Source organism: Camelus ferus, chromosome 34, assembly GCF_009834535.1.
Source record: "Camelus ferus isolate YT-003-E chromosome 34, BCGSAC_Cfer_1.0, whole genome shotgun sequence".
Lineage (NCBI taxonomy): Eukaryota > Metazoa > Chordata > Mammalia > Artiodactyla > Camelidae > Camelus > Camelus ferus.
This window is the reverse complement of record NC_045729.1, coordinates 16,323,283-16,337,473: the sequence shown is the minus strand read 5'-3', so window position 1 is coordinate 16,337,473 and position 14,191 is coordinate 16,323,283. Positions and strand designations below refer to the sequence as shown.

Sequence of the window (14,191 nt, the reverse complement as noted above, 5' to 3'; positions counted from 1 at the left end):
AATGAGATGGTGGAGAGAGAAGACTCTAGCGAAGGCTGGAGAAGAGCTCGCCTCCATGGTGTCCTCCGCTGTTGTGGGTCTACACTGCTCCCCCCGCCTTGAGCTGGAAAACTGGGGATGCAGCCAGTGTTGAGGTCCACTCAAAATTAAAAAAAAAATTAAAAAAAAATTAATTTAAAAAAGAAAGGCACAAAGGTAGAGCCAAAAGGCCAATAGATGAATTACAATGGAGTTCTGAACTCTAAACTGGTTTAATTTGGGAGAACTTGCTTCTAGTATGGTGACTTATTAAAACTCGTCCTGGTTTGTCTGGGGCCAAGGGGTTTCCTGGGACACGGGGTGTTCAGTCCTAAAACTGGTTCAGTCTCAGGCCAGCTGGGACAGTTGGTAATTTCTAGCCCTTCAATCTGTATTATCCCCTTCCCTTAGCCAAATGTGAGCTGCTAAAGAGCAGAAGCCACACTGCTTTAGGTGTGGGCCCCCAGCACCGGTAAGAGGACTGAATAAAGAAAATAAAGGACGCAAACTACGAAATTGTAAGTACGCTACGTCCACAGAAATGGAAAACCCAAGAGCAGTCTAGAATAACTGTGTCTTAGAGCATAGGGCTATGGACGGTTTAACAAATGTTTCTCTGTTTAGTAAAATTCTTGTAATGTCATTAAATCGTTTGAATAATTACAAAGCAAATGTATTTAAAATGATAACTGTGACCAGAGAGCCCTTCCTAAGCCAGACAAGATGAGAAGGATGAGGTCATGGATACTGAAGATGATGCTGGACCCTGGCTCTGGGTCTTCTTTTTTTAAAAAAAAATTTATTTGTTTATTATTGATTGTTTTATTTTGATGGGGGTGGAGGAGGTAATTAGGTTTGTTTATTTTTAGAAGAGGTACTGGAGGTTGAACCCAGGACCTGTGCATGCTAAGCATGGTCTCTTCCACTTGAGCTAACCCCTCCCCTTGGCATCTTCAATCCATGTGATTAATGAAGAACTTTTTGTCCTTGGAGACGAGGTCAGGCCACTCACGGAGCCTTTCACTGGGAGCTTATGTCTAAAGACAAATTGATGCCCCACTGTCTCTTCTCTCTCCTCATCTCCAATTCTCACTTAACACCTTCTGAGCCTGCTTCTAGGTCCTTTGAATTATGTTTTTCATTAATCAAGGGGGGCAAAGGGGCAGAAGCAGGCAGAAGGGGCAGTCTTCAAAGCTGTGATGGGGGATGGAAGCAGAGCAGAAGGAGAACGCGGGTGTGAGTGCACCCGGTACACAGGCTCATTTTCAGGGTTTGGATTTTTATTTTTCCTTTTATTTTTGACATTCCCCTCGGTGCTGCCACCTGCTGTCCCGCATGGGGAAGGGCCCAGCGGGGGCGCCTGGGCTTTCCGGATGGGGGAGGCTTTCCTGCAGCCTCGATGGGACCCCGGCATTTAGAGAAGAGTCTGCTCTCTCTTGGAATCCAAACAGCCATGGGGGCGGGCTCCTGTCCTCACGCAGATTGTCCTTAACTTCGGGGTTTCCGCGACCAGTGTCAGGCAAGGAGAGAGATACAGGAGAGAGGTGGCGATCGGAGGGGCTGAGGATGCCTAAGTCAGTGGGGCTGGGATTCTGGGCTTCTGTCCTTTATTTTATTTATTTGGTGATTTTATTTTGGGAGGGGGAGGTAATAAGGTTTATTTATTTTTGGACGGGGTACTGGGGATTGGACCCAGGACCTCCTGCATGCTAAGCATGTGCCCCACCACTTGAGCTACACCCTCCTCTCCCGGGCTGCTGTTCTTGGAGCCCAAGGGAGATGTGGACAGACCGGGGACTTAGGGGTAAGAGTGGCTCTGCTGGAGATGGGTCTGTCCTGCCTGCTCCCCTACCCCCAAGACAGCTCAGGTTTTGACCTTGGCTTCCATAGGTTAAGGGTACTTAGGGAGGGGCTGGATCAACCCCAAAGGCGGGTCAGCCACTAGCCTCGCCCCTCTTTTCCACCTTCCCCACTCTGTCAGCTATCTGTCTAAAATGTCAACTGATCCTGCCCCTCCCCAGCTTAAAGCCTTTCGGTGACTTTGCCCTCTGTCCACACAGTGAAGCTCAAGACAATTGATCCTCGGGGCAGGTTCTTCATTCATTACTGGGGCTCTGTTCACCGTGCTCTGTGCTGTGTCCTCGCCTCATATGTGTTCCAGCTACACCAATGATCTTATAGCTTCCCAAACACACATGTGCTCGTGTGATTCCCTGGCCAATTCCAGGTTCTTCAGTATCAGAGACCAAAAGGTAGCATATAGCACAGTGGTGGAGAGAGGGTATAACTCAAGTGGTAGAGCGCGTGCTTAGCGTGCATGAGGTCCTGGGTTCAATCCCCAGTGCCTCCTCTAAGAATAAATAAGTATATAAACCTAATTACTCCCCCCACCTAGAAAAAAAAAGATCAGTATAGCATAGTGGTTAAAGGGGTGAGGTCCTGGGGGAGGGTATAGCTCAGTGGCAGAGCGCATGCTTAGCATGCACGAAGTCCTGGGTTCAATCCCCAGTACATTCATTAAAAATAAATAAACCTCATTACCTTCCCCACAAACAAACAAAGAAGGGTGGGCTCCTAATCCAGATTCAGCAGGTTCAAATCCAGGCACTGCCAATTTAGAAGCTTTGTGACTGTGGCCAGTTTATATATAATTTCTCTGTGGCTCCAAATAGCCTCATCTGTAGAAGAAGGGTACCCATCCTCATAAGGTGGAGGGGAGGATGAAATGAATTAATAACTAAAATTCCTTGGCAAAGTGCCTGGCATTTGATAAACAATAAATATCACTATTTGCTTAGAGATGCAGGAGAGCAAAATGGTTTCAACCAGGAGCAATTTTGTTCCCCAGGGGATATTTGATAATATCGGAGATTTTCGGTTTTCCCAGCTGGGGAGATGCTACTGGCACCCAGTGGACAGAGGCCAGGGGTGCTGTTAAGTATTCTGCACCACACAAGGCAGCACTTCCCGCAACAGACAATTATCTGAGCCTGAAAGTCAATAGCGCTGAGGTCGAGGAAGCCTGGGTCAGGTGGTCAGGCTCCTCTAGAGACGGTCTGTTTAGGTTCACATCCTGCCTCTGCCTTTTGACCTCTGGCAAGTTACTTAAATGCTTTGTTTCTTACTTTCTGTGATAGTTAATTTTATGCATCAACTTGACTAGGCCAAGGGATGCCCGGAGAGCTGGTTAAACGTCATTTCTTGGTGTGTCTGTGAGAGTGTTTCTGGATGAGATTAGTACTTGAATTGGTGGGCTGAGTATAGCCGATGGCCCTACCGGGTGGGTGGGCATCACCCAATCCAGGGAGGGCCTGAACAGAACCGAAAGCAGAGGAAGGGAGCATTAGCAAAGAAACCTCGGCTCCAGCATCGCAGTGCTGCCTTGGAGGGTTGGGGAGGGACCCAGAGATTCCTTACTCTGTGAGGTATAACCAGCTGTCCAGATGTGGCTCTTCCCTGCCTGTATGTCTGGACACCAGCTTCCCCTATTGGTTTCAGGATCTGCCGCTCTGTCCTCTGCAGAATCTGCCCATCAGCTTCCCACTAGCAAAGATCTGACTCTATCCACGACATCCTCCCTGTCTCTGTAAGTGTACTCTCTCTAGTGACCCGAGGTCTTATTAATTTGGATTCTGCTCCACTTGTCCTGCTGAAGACACAGAGTAAGGTCACACACTTGTGAAAGGGATGGGGTATCACATGAAGATGCTGGAGGTTCCTTTTATCATCACCTGGGGAGGCTGTGGGCTCTCAGACAGTACTCCAGCAGGTGGATCTTAAAGAGGAAGGAATGGGACACCTGCCTATCTCTGAACTCCACTCTCTTTAGACTTCTGGTCCCTGAGATGTGGGCCTCTGGTGCTGGGTACTCAGAAGGTGTCCAAGCTTAGAGCGAGGATGCAAGGGCCTATGACAGTGGGTGCAGACCATACCTTTTTGTGGCCAGACTGGTTTTTATTGCCCTAAGTCCCCTGTCCCCAGTGCTTTTGCCAGCTACTGAGGCTACGATGCTAGGATGAGGGCCATTTGTGATGGAACTCAGAGTTGAGAACATGTGTTAGTTACCTGTTGTTGTGTAATAGGTCGCTTGCACACTTAGCAGTTTAAAACAGCAAACGTGTATTATTTGACATAGTTTCTGAGGGTCAGGAATCCAGAAGCAGCTTAGCTGGGTGGTTTTGGCTCAGGATCTCTCACAGTCAAGGTGTTGGCCACGGTCATCTGAAGGTTTGACTGGGGCTGGAGGGTCTGCTTCCAAGGTGGTTCACTCACATAGCTGTGAGCTGGAGGCCCCAGTTCCCTGCCACATGGCCCTCTTCTTAGGACACTTGAGTGTCCTGGTAACAAGCAAGTGGCTTCCCCCAGAGTGATCTAAGATAGAAAGAGCAAAGCAGAGGCCAAAATGTCTTTAAATGGTTTGATTTGATTTGATTGTGGTAAAAGCACTTAACATGAGATCTACCCTCAACAAAATTTTAGGTGTGCCACACAGTACTGCCAACTCCAGACACAATGTCTTTTATAATCTGGCCTTGGAAGTAGCACGGCATCTATCACTGCTGCCATGTTCTACTGGGCACCCAGACCGCCCCTGATACAGTGTGGGAAGGGACTGCACAAGGAAGGAAGTTCCGGGAAGCAGGGATCCTTGGGGGCCGTCTTGGGGGCTGGCGACCACAGAAGTAGACATATGATTTTAGTACGATACATGCAGAAGATCGGCTAGCAGGACATTGTCTTTGCAGGGAACGGTTGTATTTCAGACGAATTAACCTGGAGCCAGAGTGCCTCTGGGGCTCTGACCCTCTCCTCCTCATCCCTGAGATCTGAAGGACTCCTTCACCACCCCATCAAGTCGCAGGACTGCACAGATCAAAGCATGACCTACAGGGGACCAAACGTAAGAGGAGGTGGAGCTTTGGGAGGACAGCAAAGGATTAAAAAGGACCCAGAAGCTGTTGAAAAGGAGGAGGGTGGGCAAGAAGAAGAAGCCCCAGAGAGGATGCCCTTTCCAACCTTGGGAGGGTAACCATAGTGTGAGTCCTGAGAATCTAGGACGGCGGTCCCACACCAGACCGTTGTCCAAAGGGACAAGTTCAGAGGCTGGAGATTTCAGTTCCAGAGCTCCCACCCCCCCGCGGCTTTGTGTGGACTCTCAAGCCTGAGATAAAGTCCTTTAGTAAAGGACTCTTTAAACATACTGTGTATGTGCCTGGCTTGCTAATAGCGGGCTGTTCTGCTCTGGCCCGCACCATCCCTTCCTCTGACAATAAGGAGTTTATGGGTGATGCTGCACTTGGACCTCAGATGATTGACTGCTATAATGCTCTCTGTTCTAGTTCCCTTTGTTTCTTCCAAGACTTTAACAAACCCTTATTTAAATGGTGCCCCGTTTTCCCATAGCACTACTCACAAAGGAAGGAGGGGTGGTGAATGGCAGTGGCCGTTAGTGGGGCTTGGCGACCCAGCTGCCCCTTCCCATGTTGGGGTTCTCTCTCCACTGGGGACCTCGCAGGATAGGCAATGGTTACACTAAGAATGACAGCAGTTTCCTTACAGCTGGGTCAAGGACAGCGAGCAAGGCTTCTCTGCAGACAGCTGCCAAGGGCAGGGGGCGGGTGTGCAAGGCAGGATTGTAAGTAGATCAGTCACAGAACGTCAAGGCCAAACAGACCAGTCCTGCAAGGAGAAAAAGGCACAGAAGTGAAATAATTTGCCCAAGATTGCACAGCGAGGCAGCGACAATACCTCTGAAAGCAGCGCTCTGAGCTCTGCCTCGCCTGCCCACCTAGGACAGTGGGACAAGGAATAAACCACGGCTCCTGTTACAGGCAGAGAGGGAGGAAAGAGAGGTGGTGCCGGGTCTCAGCAGTCTAGAAAGGCCTCATGGACAGAATCGTGGGGATCCACAAATGCGTGTGGAAGGAAAACCATGCAGACTCCTGGCTCATCTGTGGGGCAGGTAGGGCTGGGGAGGCCCAAACTGGGGCTCGAATGGCGGGGTCACCGGAGTGTAGAAAGATGGCAGGGGTGTCCGAGGCTGGAGGGTGGTGGCCTCTTGGGCAGGGTGGGGACGCTGGCTGGTGTTGGCATCCAGGAGGAAGAAGGGCGATGAGGCAGGGGGGCAGGAGAAAGTGGCTGCACCTGCGGCTGGTGGCTGGAGGAGGCCGGGCCCAGACGGAGCCCCTGCCTGGGGGTCCAGCGTGTTGGGGCTGGGCCCCTGTCCCACCATCAGCTCCCTCCCTCCCGCCTTGAAGCCTCCTCTCAGCTGGTGGGGAGGTGAGTGTGGTTGTGGCAGGAGCAGAAGTAGCGGCCCAGATACTGGCCTGGGCTGGGACACTTGTCCTTGGCACGGTGGAGGCGGGGGTGCCTGCAGGATACAGTGAGAGATTCCAGTTCTGGAGCCCGGGTCGGGGCAACACTCCTCTCCATCCATCACCCCCAGACGTTTTACCTGCCTAGACAAGTAAAGATGCCCCTGCCATCTTGGACAGCCAAGGTGAGGCCGTACTGTCTGGAAATCTCCCGCACCAGTCATACTGTGGTGTAAATACAAGCACCGTGTGACCTCGGGTTGTGGGCGGTGGGGCCTCGTCCTTAACGGCAGCAGACAAGGCTTTGCATCCAGTTAACAGAATTTCAGTCAAGTGAAGATGCAGGCGATGATGAAAGCAGCGATAGCTAACATTCCTCAGTGCGTCCTCTCTCCCAGGTACTGCGCCGAGGACGTTGACCTAGAAACGTCACAGCATTCCTGGGGGAAGGAAGTGCTCTCGGTATTGCCTTGTGTGACCGGCACATGTGGCTCGTTTACTGAGGGTTAGCGGATAAGAGGTGGCTGTCTGACACCAGGGCCTGCTAACCTGACCTCTGGGTAACACTCTCCCCCAATTTTGGGTGCCATTTCGGTTCATCTAGAGCCTCTGAGGCAAGTGGTTAACCATGAACCCAATGGCCTGGCTCTGGGTTGGGCATTGCCCATGGGGGACAGAATGGAAGCTCCTAGGGACACCCCTCTCTTAATGGCCAGACAGGGAGTGAGGGCAGGGGGAGGTGAGACTTGGGACTGGGTTGGCAGAGGGGGAGGCTGGAGCCTCACCCCCAGACAGATGGTGGGCCGGCAAGTCCTTGAGAAGCAGAGGTCCCCTGTTCCTGCTGGAAGGGTGAGTGTGGTGGCAGATCAGCTCCATCTCAGGCCCCTGGAACCTAAGTGGCCTCTGGTGAGGGTGGGTGTTCAGCATGGAGCACAGGAGCCCACAGAGCTGGCCCAGAGCCATCTGTTGGCTGAGATCTTGGGGCAAGGAGGAGGAGAGGGAGGGGGAGGAGGGGGAGGGCCTGGGAGTTGCTGGTCAGGCAGGGCTACTGCTTGAGGTCTTGGCTCCTATCTCTGTTTCCTTCTTTCTGCCCTCCACGCAAACCCAGCTTGGCTACATCAGTCCTTCACAGAGCCCTTTGATTTTCCCATCAAGTCCCCTCACCCACCACCCTTCCACCTCCTGCTGTACCTGCAGGGTCTCCCCCATCCCGCCTGCTCATAATCGTGGACACAGCTCTGGGGTGGCTCCAGGTCAGTCCTGGGGACCCTGATAGCAAGGGTGCTGTCATGACTGAGGGGGTTATGGTGGGGGAAGTTGGGGGAGACGTCCCAGAGAGCTGGGTGGTGGTCCTCAGGCTGGGCAGGAGCAGCACTCTCCAAAGGAGGAGGAAGAGCCCCTGGAAGGCCAGAGGGGAGGGGCAGCCACAGTCAGGGACAGCCTCACAGCCACATCTTCATCCTCAGCCACATCAGGGACTGCAGGCCCCTCACTGACCTTTGGGGACTTAAGCCTAGACCAGATGGGGTTCTCACTTCTTAAGGAATAACATTTGGGTGGGGGAAAGGGGCCAGATCTCTGTTCTCTCTTGGGATCCTAGGATTTGCAGTGGCCTCCGAGGGTCCCTGGCTGTTACAGGATCAGCTCCTGTCTGGGATGACTCTGTGCTTTGCAGGTGAGCAATTTCCCACCTCCGCCTTAGCTCCCCTTTCAACATGCAAGTCTGGGCACATGGGGTGGGGGCATGTGGGAGACGGTGGCGGAGGTGAGGGGGCCATTGGGGACGGATACATGGCCAGACTTGGTTGTTCCTGCCTTCTCTGGGGCTGCTACCAGAACGTGGAGTCCTTGGGCAGCACGTGGTCCTCTGCTTCAGAGGACACAGCCCTGCTCCTGACCTCCTGTCCAGGTTAGCTGGTTTCTTCTGAGCAGAGGGGTCTGGATTGGCCTAAAGACTCAAGGCTAAAGGGCCATTTGGAGCTCAGGCTGGAAGGTTGCTTGTGACCATTTGGTGCTACCTGGGCTGGCGGACTGCGAGGGGGTGGGGGCCCAGCACAGGGCTGGCTCAGAAGAGCGCGGTTGCTCCATCTCACGTGGAAATAACATTTTGGATTCCTCATCATCTCTCTGGGGTCTAAGACTCTGGACCACAAGGCCAAAGTTGGTCCTGGGATCACAGCTGTGTGTGCTTCGGGAAGGGCTGGGGTGGGACACACCCATTGGAGGCATTGCACCCCCCCCCCCTTGCCTTTTCTTCCCTCACAGGTCAGTGCCCCTGGTGGCCATCTCTTCCATTTGAGGATGAGTGGTGCAGCCTGATTTGAATGAAGGGTAGGGTCCTGTCAGGGTGGGCATGTGGGATGGGAAGTGCGTGTGTGTGTGTGTTTGTGTGTGTGTGCGTGCGTGTGTCTGGGGTGAGGCAGGGACGGCAACTCCAGCAGGGTGCTGGAGGAGGGAGGACTGAAGTGGTGGGTCTCTGGCTCCCACTGCAGCGAGCAGTGCCCCCTGCAGCCCACAGGGGAACCGGCAGGCCCAGCTTCCCAAGTCTGGGTGGGTCCTGCTCCTGCCCCTTGGACATGCCCTGAAGCAGCTCTGTCCTCCTCTAGTAATTTGTCTTCCTTTGGGGTCTCCAGGCTTCTTGCTGGATTCTGGCTCCTGGAGGGGAGCAGTCGAGTGGAGGATGTGGACCTGCAGGAGGGAGGGAGTGGTTGCTCATGTTAATGTCACACAAGTCTTGGGGGATTGAGGCCACTTTCCTTTGGGTCTGACAGTCACCTTGGAGGCTCATACGCACCCCAGTGAGGGGTGCTGGGCCGACCTGTGGAGCACAGAGGAGAGTCCTGTGGGGAGAGGCCTGGACATGCACTGCGAACTCAGAGTGGCTGGGAGCTGGTGGCTCGGCAAAGAGTGAACACACGTGGAGCACCTTCCTTTGGCCTTGCTGTACCTGGGAAGGGACAGGTCGGAGGTGGCAGTCCTCGGAGCTTCGGCTGGGCAGCTTTGCAGAGAGGCTGGGTGAGGAGGAAGAAGGCCTTCAGTTTCTGCTCTGAGCTCTTTTCCTGACTCATCCCAGGGCACACGCTGGGATGAGAGCCGCAGTCCTAGTTCTTGGCCGGAGCCCCAGGGACCATGTCAAGTGCTCAGGGGCTGAGCCTCGGCAGGAGGAGGGGGCGCAGGCCAGGGGCTTTCCAGTCGTGCCCTCCCCTTACCCGGCCAGTTGGTCCCCGCCCTCCCTTGGCCCTCTTCTCTCTGCTCTTGTCCCACAGGACTTTTATTCTGAAAGAAGCAAGGCCCCTGGAGGTAGGGAGGGGACCAGAGGCTGCAGCTGGCCCTGGCCCTGAACAGGCCCTACCCTCATGGGCTGTTTTCTAGGGTAGCAACTCTGGGACCCCCCTGGGAGGGGCCGTGCTGTCTTCAGATCTCCCCCTTATCTTCTGTCCCCAGCCTTGCTGGACTTTAAGCAGAGGGTCCTAGAGGCCTGTTGCCTTTACACCTACTGTCACCTTCATACCTCCATGTCCCTCATCCTTTCAGCCCTTGACCTTGTAGCCTCCCTCTGCTTCCCTTGTCAGTCTGTCCTGGCCTTCTTGCTGCCTGTCCCTCCCAAAGCAGACATGGAGGCCAGGTCACTACCTAGAACTTCCCAGCCTCCCCCAGCCCCGGATGAAGGTCTCCCTCTTCCCCAACACGTAGGACGCAAGCACATGACGGCCAGCGTTCGTTAGGTGTTGGTCAACGTGGCCTGCTGAGCTCTGTGCGGCTGGGACTGCGCTGTGGGCGGTTCTATGAAGCCCAAGGGATTTCTCAAGAAGAAGGACAAGGAAATGGACAAAAAGACTCTCCCAGGAGCTCCCGTTTAAATTCTTTAATCTAGTCACACTTTTCCAAAAGGTCCCACAGGATAGAGTTTTCACTAATGTTCAAAGCTGAGTTCTTTCTTAGATGGAAAATAAGAGGCCAAATGAATTAAAGAGAGTTGGGATCTGTTATTCTCAAGGGCCCTTTCCCTCCTTCCTTGCCTGTTTCTTTCATCCAGGAGGCCAGACCTCGGACTGGATACGAGGTCACTGCTGGGCAGTGGGGTGTGAGAAAGAAAGGACTTTGACTTGGGGGGATGCAAGTTACAGATTAACAAGGGGAGGGGGAGGAGGGACGCAGAGGGAGGGTAAGTGACCTGAGAAAGGGACTGCCGACCTGGGACCATCTGGGCTTGAAGGGGACACAGGCAAGGAGGGTCTGGGGACCGGAGTGGCCCTGGGTTCAGGACCCTTAGCTCCTCTCCGGCTGTTTGACCTTCCTGAAGACCTGCTCGCACACTGCGTCCCTTGCAGTCATTTCCTGGGGACAGAGTAAAGGAATGATGAGGACGGAGAAAGAAGGTTCTTGCCAGCCGGAGCCTCCTTCTCAAGGGCCTTGACCTCCACTGAATCCTTCAGGATACACAGCTAGAGAGTTTGACTGTGGAGAATTGTTTCAAAGCCTCTGCTTTCCGCCCGGGAGGAAGGAAGGTAGCTGGGCCAGGGAACTGAAGTGGCTCAGTCTGCACGTCTCCAGTTATGATTTATGGACCTTCGTCTGACTTGGACCGGGGCTCACCTTGGCCACCCAACGTCCCCCCTCTCCACTTGTCCCAGGGCTTCCGTTTTCCTTCCTTGGTTGCCTTCCTTGGAGCCGGGGGGTGGGGGGGGGGGTGGAGAGCAGTAGACTTACTTGGTTTGGGCAAGGGGCTGCATGCTAGCTGGAGGCCCCTCTCCCAGATGCACCCATCTGTGCCTCCTCCCCTGCCCTCACCCAGCTCACCAGATACAATGTCTCTCCCTCCAGCCAGTGTCTCCAGCCCCGGTTGGGGACCTCCCCTTTCTGCACACATACCAGCTGCTCCTCCTCCCAGGTGACTATGGTCTGTGGGGAAAGCAGGAATAAAGGAAGACTGGGGGGGGGCAGGACACCCCAAAGGCATCCACCTCACTTTGGCTGGGCTGCCCAGCTCTTTGCACAGAGCAGATGCTGTCTTGCTCCAGCCCCTTCCTTCTGAGTGATGCAGCAGGACTCCCCTCCCTCGCTCCTAACGGCCACTGAGGGGGCCCACAGCTTGCGACAGTGACCATTTGGGCAGAGAAGGGATGAATTGGGATAACCTGGGGGTAAAATTAGGGGCTGGGCCATGAAGAACAGAGAACTTTGTCCTCTGATACTTCTGGTTGAGCTGGAGGAGACTTTGGGAAAGAAGAGAGATTGCTTGGGAGCCAACCAGGGGATCTCTTTCCTCCTCTTTCTCAGTCTCAAGGGCAGCTAAAGTGTCCCTGAAAATGAAGGGCCTCCTTCCCCCACCATCGGAGCTGGGTGGGCCTGGGCATTCAAACAACATCCCTCGCACGGGATAGACCCCACTGAGCAAGGAGCTCAGAATCTCCATCAGGTAGAGGAGCCGTCCATAGGTAGTTATGCACCAGGTAAGACTGCTGGGGCTGGGAGTGGGGAGGGAAGAGCTGAGTCTTCAAGGAAGCGAGGGGTTGATTAGATTAGAGATAACAGGAACTTTCTAGCAAGCAAAGAAACAGCATAGTGGTAAGAAAGAAGGGCAGGCAGCTGTGAGGGCCTCTAACCCAGTGCCTATGTGGGGAGACCCTCAGATGCTGTGTGGAGTGTGAGGGCCTTATCTGGAATGTAATAGATGGTCACTGAAGGGGTGTGTAAGTCAAGGAATGATGTGGTCGCTTTCATATGTTAGACGGACCCTTGTGGCCACAGCAGGCAGAGTGGGTTAGAGGAAGGTTGACAACGGGGACCAGTTTTGGGCACCAGATGAGAAATGAGGGCTTGAATTAAAGTGGTGATAGTGAGAAAGTCTAGGAAGGAACAGGGGAGAGACGTGTAAACAAGCGATGTTCGATAGAAGAATAATGGTTTCTAAATGCAAGCCACGTATATAACTAAAAAATTCTCTAGTAGCCACAGTACAATAGTGAAAAGAAACAAGTGAAATTCATCTTAATAATATACTTTATTCAGCCTAAAATATCCACAATATTACAGTCTCAACAGTAATCAATATAAACATTTCTGAGATATTTTATGCTCTTTTTTGGTATTGGCTTTAGAATGCTTAGTGTTAATTTTTTGGGGGGGACAATTAGATTTATTTATATATTTTTAATGGAGGTACTGGGGATTGGACCCAGGACCTTGTGCACGCTAAGCACACGCTCTACCCCTGAGCTATATTCTCCCCTCTGGTATTGTCTTCAACATCCTGTGTGCATTTTACACTGATAGCATGTCTCAATTTGGGCCAGTTACACTTCAAATGTTTAATATCTATATATAGCTAGTAGCTATCATATTGGACAGCACAGAAAAGTTACAAACGCTTCTTGACCAATTACATGTGGTACACGTGTGTGTGTGTGTGTGTGTGTGTGTGTGTGTGTGTGTGTGGTGCATACAGGTAAAGGAACACAAGGTATTGACTGTGACTCCCAGGCTTTGGTCTCCTGTTAGCTTTTGCCATTGATGGAGATGGTAAATATAAAAGCAGGAATGGGTTTGTGTAGGAAGATAATGACTTTGGGTTTGACCTTGGAGCCTGCAGATGGAAAACATCTTGTAGGCAGCTGAAACTTCAGCCTGGAGCTCAAGAGGTACCTCTGGCTGGAGAATCCACGTCCAAGGGGCAGTTTATAGATGGTGACTGAACACAGGGGTGTAGATGATTTAGCCCATAGGTAGCATACAGAGAAAGAGAGTCAAGAATGAAATGCGAGGGAAAACCCGTGTTTAAGGGCTTAACTAAGGTCTACAAAGGAGACCAAAGGGGACAGGCAAGCAGCAGAAGGGACAGTGTGGGAGTGAAGTTACAGAGGCTGAGGGAAAAGAGACTCTGCGTCGCCCACAGGGTCACAGGCTAGGGGGTGAGCGCAGGTTGGCTCGCTGGCCTGGGGGTGACCAGCCCTTTCTGCCTGTTTGGCTGGTGCTAAAAGGGTGCAGGGCAGAAGCAGGAGAGAGTGGGGCTGGGTGGGTTACACCAGGAGCCTGTTATCCTGGGGAACCCCAGCCTGCCCTGGTCATCACCTCTCTGGCTCTGGCTGGGAGACGTCCCTCTGTTCCGCCCCAAACTGTTAAGAGCCCCCTGCTCCTCCACACCCCATCCCCGCCAACCCGAGGAAAGGTACCTGGCATTTTCGTCCATCCACGACCTTTAGGTCTTCTTCAAACTCAACTCCCACCTCGAATTCCAGAACATAGTTTTGGAAGGTGCTGAGGGTCTTCACTGTCATGTGGTTGCCCTGATGCTCAATCTCCTTGTCCGGCTTGAGCAGCAGTGCGATCTTCCGCAGAGCCAGGCCGATGTCTGTGGGGGCTGTCTCTTAGCGAGGGACCTCTTAGCCAGCCGGCCAGGGGCTCCCCCACCTGCAGCCACACCTCGGGGCTGGGAGTGTCCCCTCAGCTGGGTTTACTTCCTCCTAGCAATGCCCCTGGCTAGAACAGAGCCCAAGTCAGGTGCTGCCCCCCAACCCCAGCCCTTCTACAGTGTCCAACCCCCACATCCCCCTCCTCAGTGGGACTGGGGGCAGGAAGGGAGAGGGGAGAAGGGGAGCGAAAGGGCTCGGGGAGGGGGAGAGAATTACTCAGGGCTTGTAGGTAGTCCTCCAAGTTCTTCTGCGAGACAAAGCGGTAGTAGCCAGTGAGGTTGGGAGGCATTGTCCAGGCTGGCCAGGACGGGGGTCACGACTCCAGGAGAATACAGGAGCTGGGGCGAGGGCAGAGGGGCGTTGTCTGACAAGCGGGGCTGGGAGACTCAGCCTCTTCACACACAGAGGCAGCTTGTGCAAAGGTCTGTGCTACCAGGGTTTTTATAG

The 14,191-nt window shown here is 53.3% G+C and overlaps 1 protein-coding gene and 1 long non-coding RNA gene across 4 annotated transcripts; one reads left to right on the top strand and one right to left on the bottom strand.

The window, feature by feature from the left end:
- The first annotated feature begins 6 nt into the window (after nucleotides 1–6).
- On the top strand, nucleotides 7–10,161 carry LOC116661253. 3 transcript variants are annotated; one of them, XR_004317071.1, is made up of 7 exons: nucleotides 7–536; nucleotides 3,517–3,604; nucleotides 4,764–4,918; nucleotides 5,850–5,980; nucleotides 7,530–7,585; nucleotides 7,933–8,007; nucleotides 9,104–10,161. It is a non-coding gene; the product is annotated as an uncharacterized LOC116661253 (long non-coding RNA). The 3 variants fall into 3 exon arrangements; XR_004317070.1 differs by lacking the exons at nucleotides 7–536; nucleotides 3,517–3,604; nucleotides 4,764–4,918; nucleotides 7,530–7,585 and adding an exon at nucleotides 8,598–8,663 and having other exon boundaries at nucleotides 5,450–5,980; XR_004317069.1 differs by lacking the exons at nucleotides 7–536; nucleotides 3,517–3,604; nucleotides 4,764–4,918; nucleotides 7,530–7,585 and having other exon boundaries at nucleotides 5,578–5,980.
- Nucleotides 10,162–10,182: 21 nt separating this feature from the next.
- Nucleotides 10,183–14,172, bottom strand: RBP5 (retinol binding protein 5). Its single transcript, XM_006173011.3, has 4 exons — nucleotides 13,961–14,172; nucleotides 13,505–13,683; nucleotides 11,133–11,234; nucleotides 10,183–10,670 (listed from the first exon to the last, which is right to left on the bottom strand). Exons 1-4 carry the CDS (start codon nucleotides 14,031–14,033, stop codon nucleotides 10,602–10,604), a joined length of 423 nt encoding a protein of 140 aa, XP_006173073.1. The 5' UTR covers nucleotides 14,034–14,172; the 3' UTR covers nucleotides 10,183–10,601.
- Nucleotides 14,173–14,191: the final 19 nt, after the last annotated feature.

What these genes read in the sequence shown, in the direction of transcription:
- RBP5 (XM_006173011.3), bottom strand. Translation starts at nt 14,033, where the DNA reads ATGCCTCCCAACCTCACTGGCTACTACCGCTTTGTCTCGCAGAAGAAC. An exon ending in GGACTACCTACAAGCCCTGA is followed by an intron (nt 13,684 to 13,960) that starts GTAATTCTCTCC and finishes CAGCCCCCACAG; the next exon opens with ACATCGGCCTGGCTCTGCGG. An exon ending in TGGATGGACGAAAATGCCAG is followed by an intron (nt 11,235 to 13,504) that starts GTACCTTTCCTC and finishes CTTTCCCCACAG; the next exon opens with ACCATAGTCACCTGGGAGGA.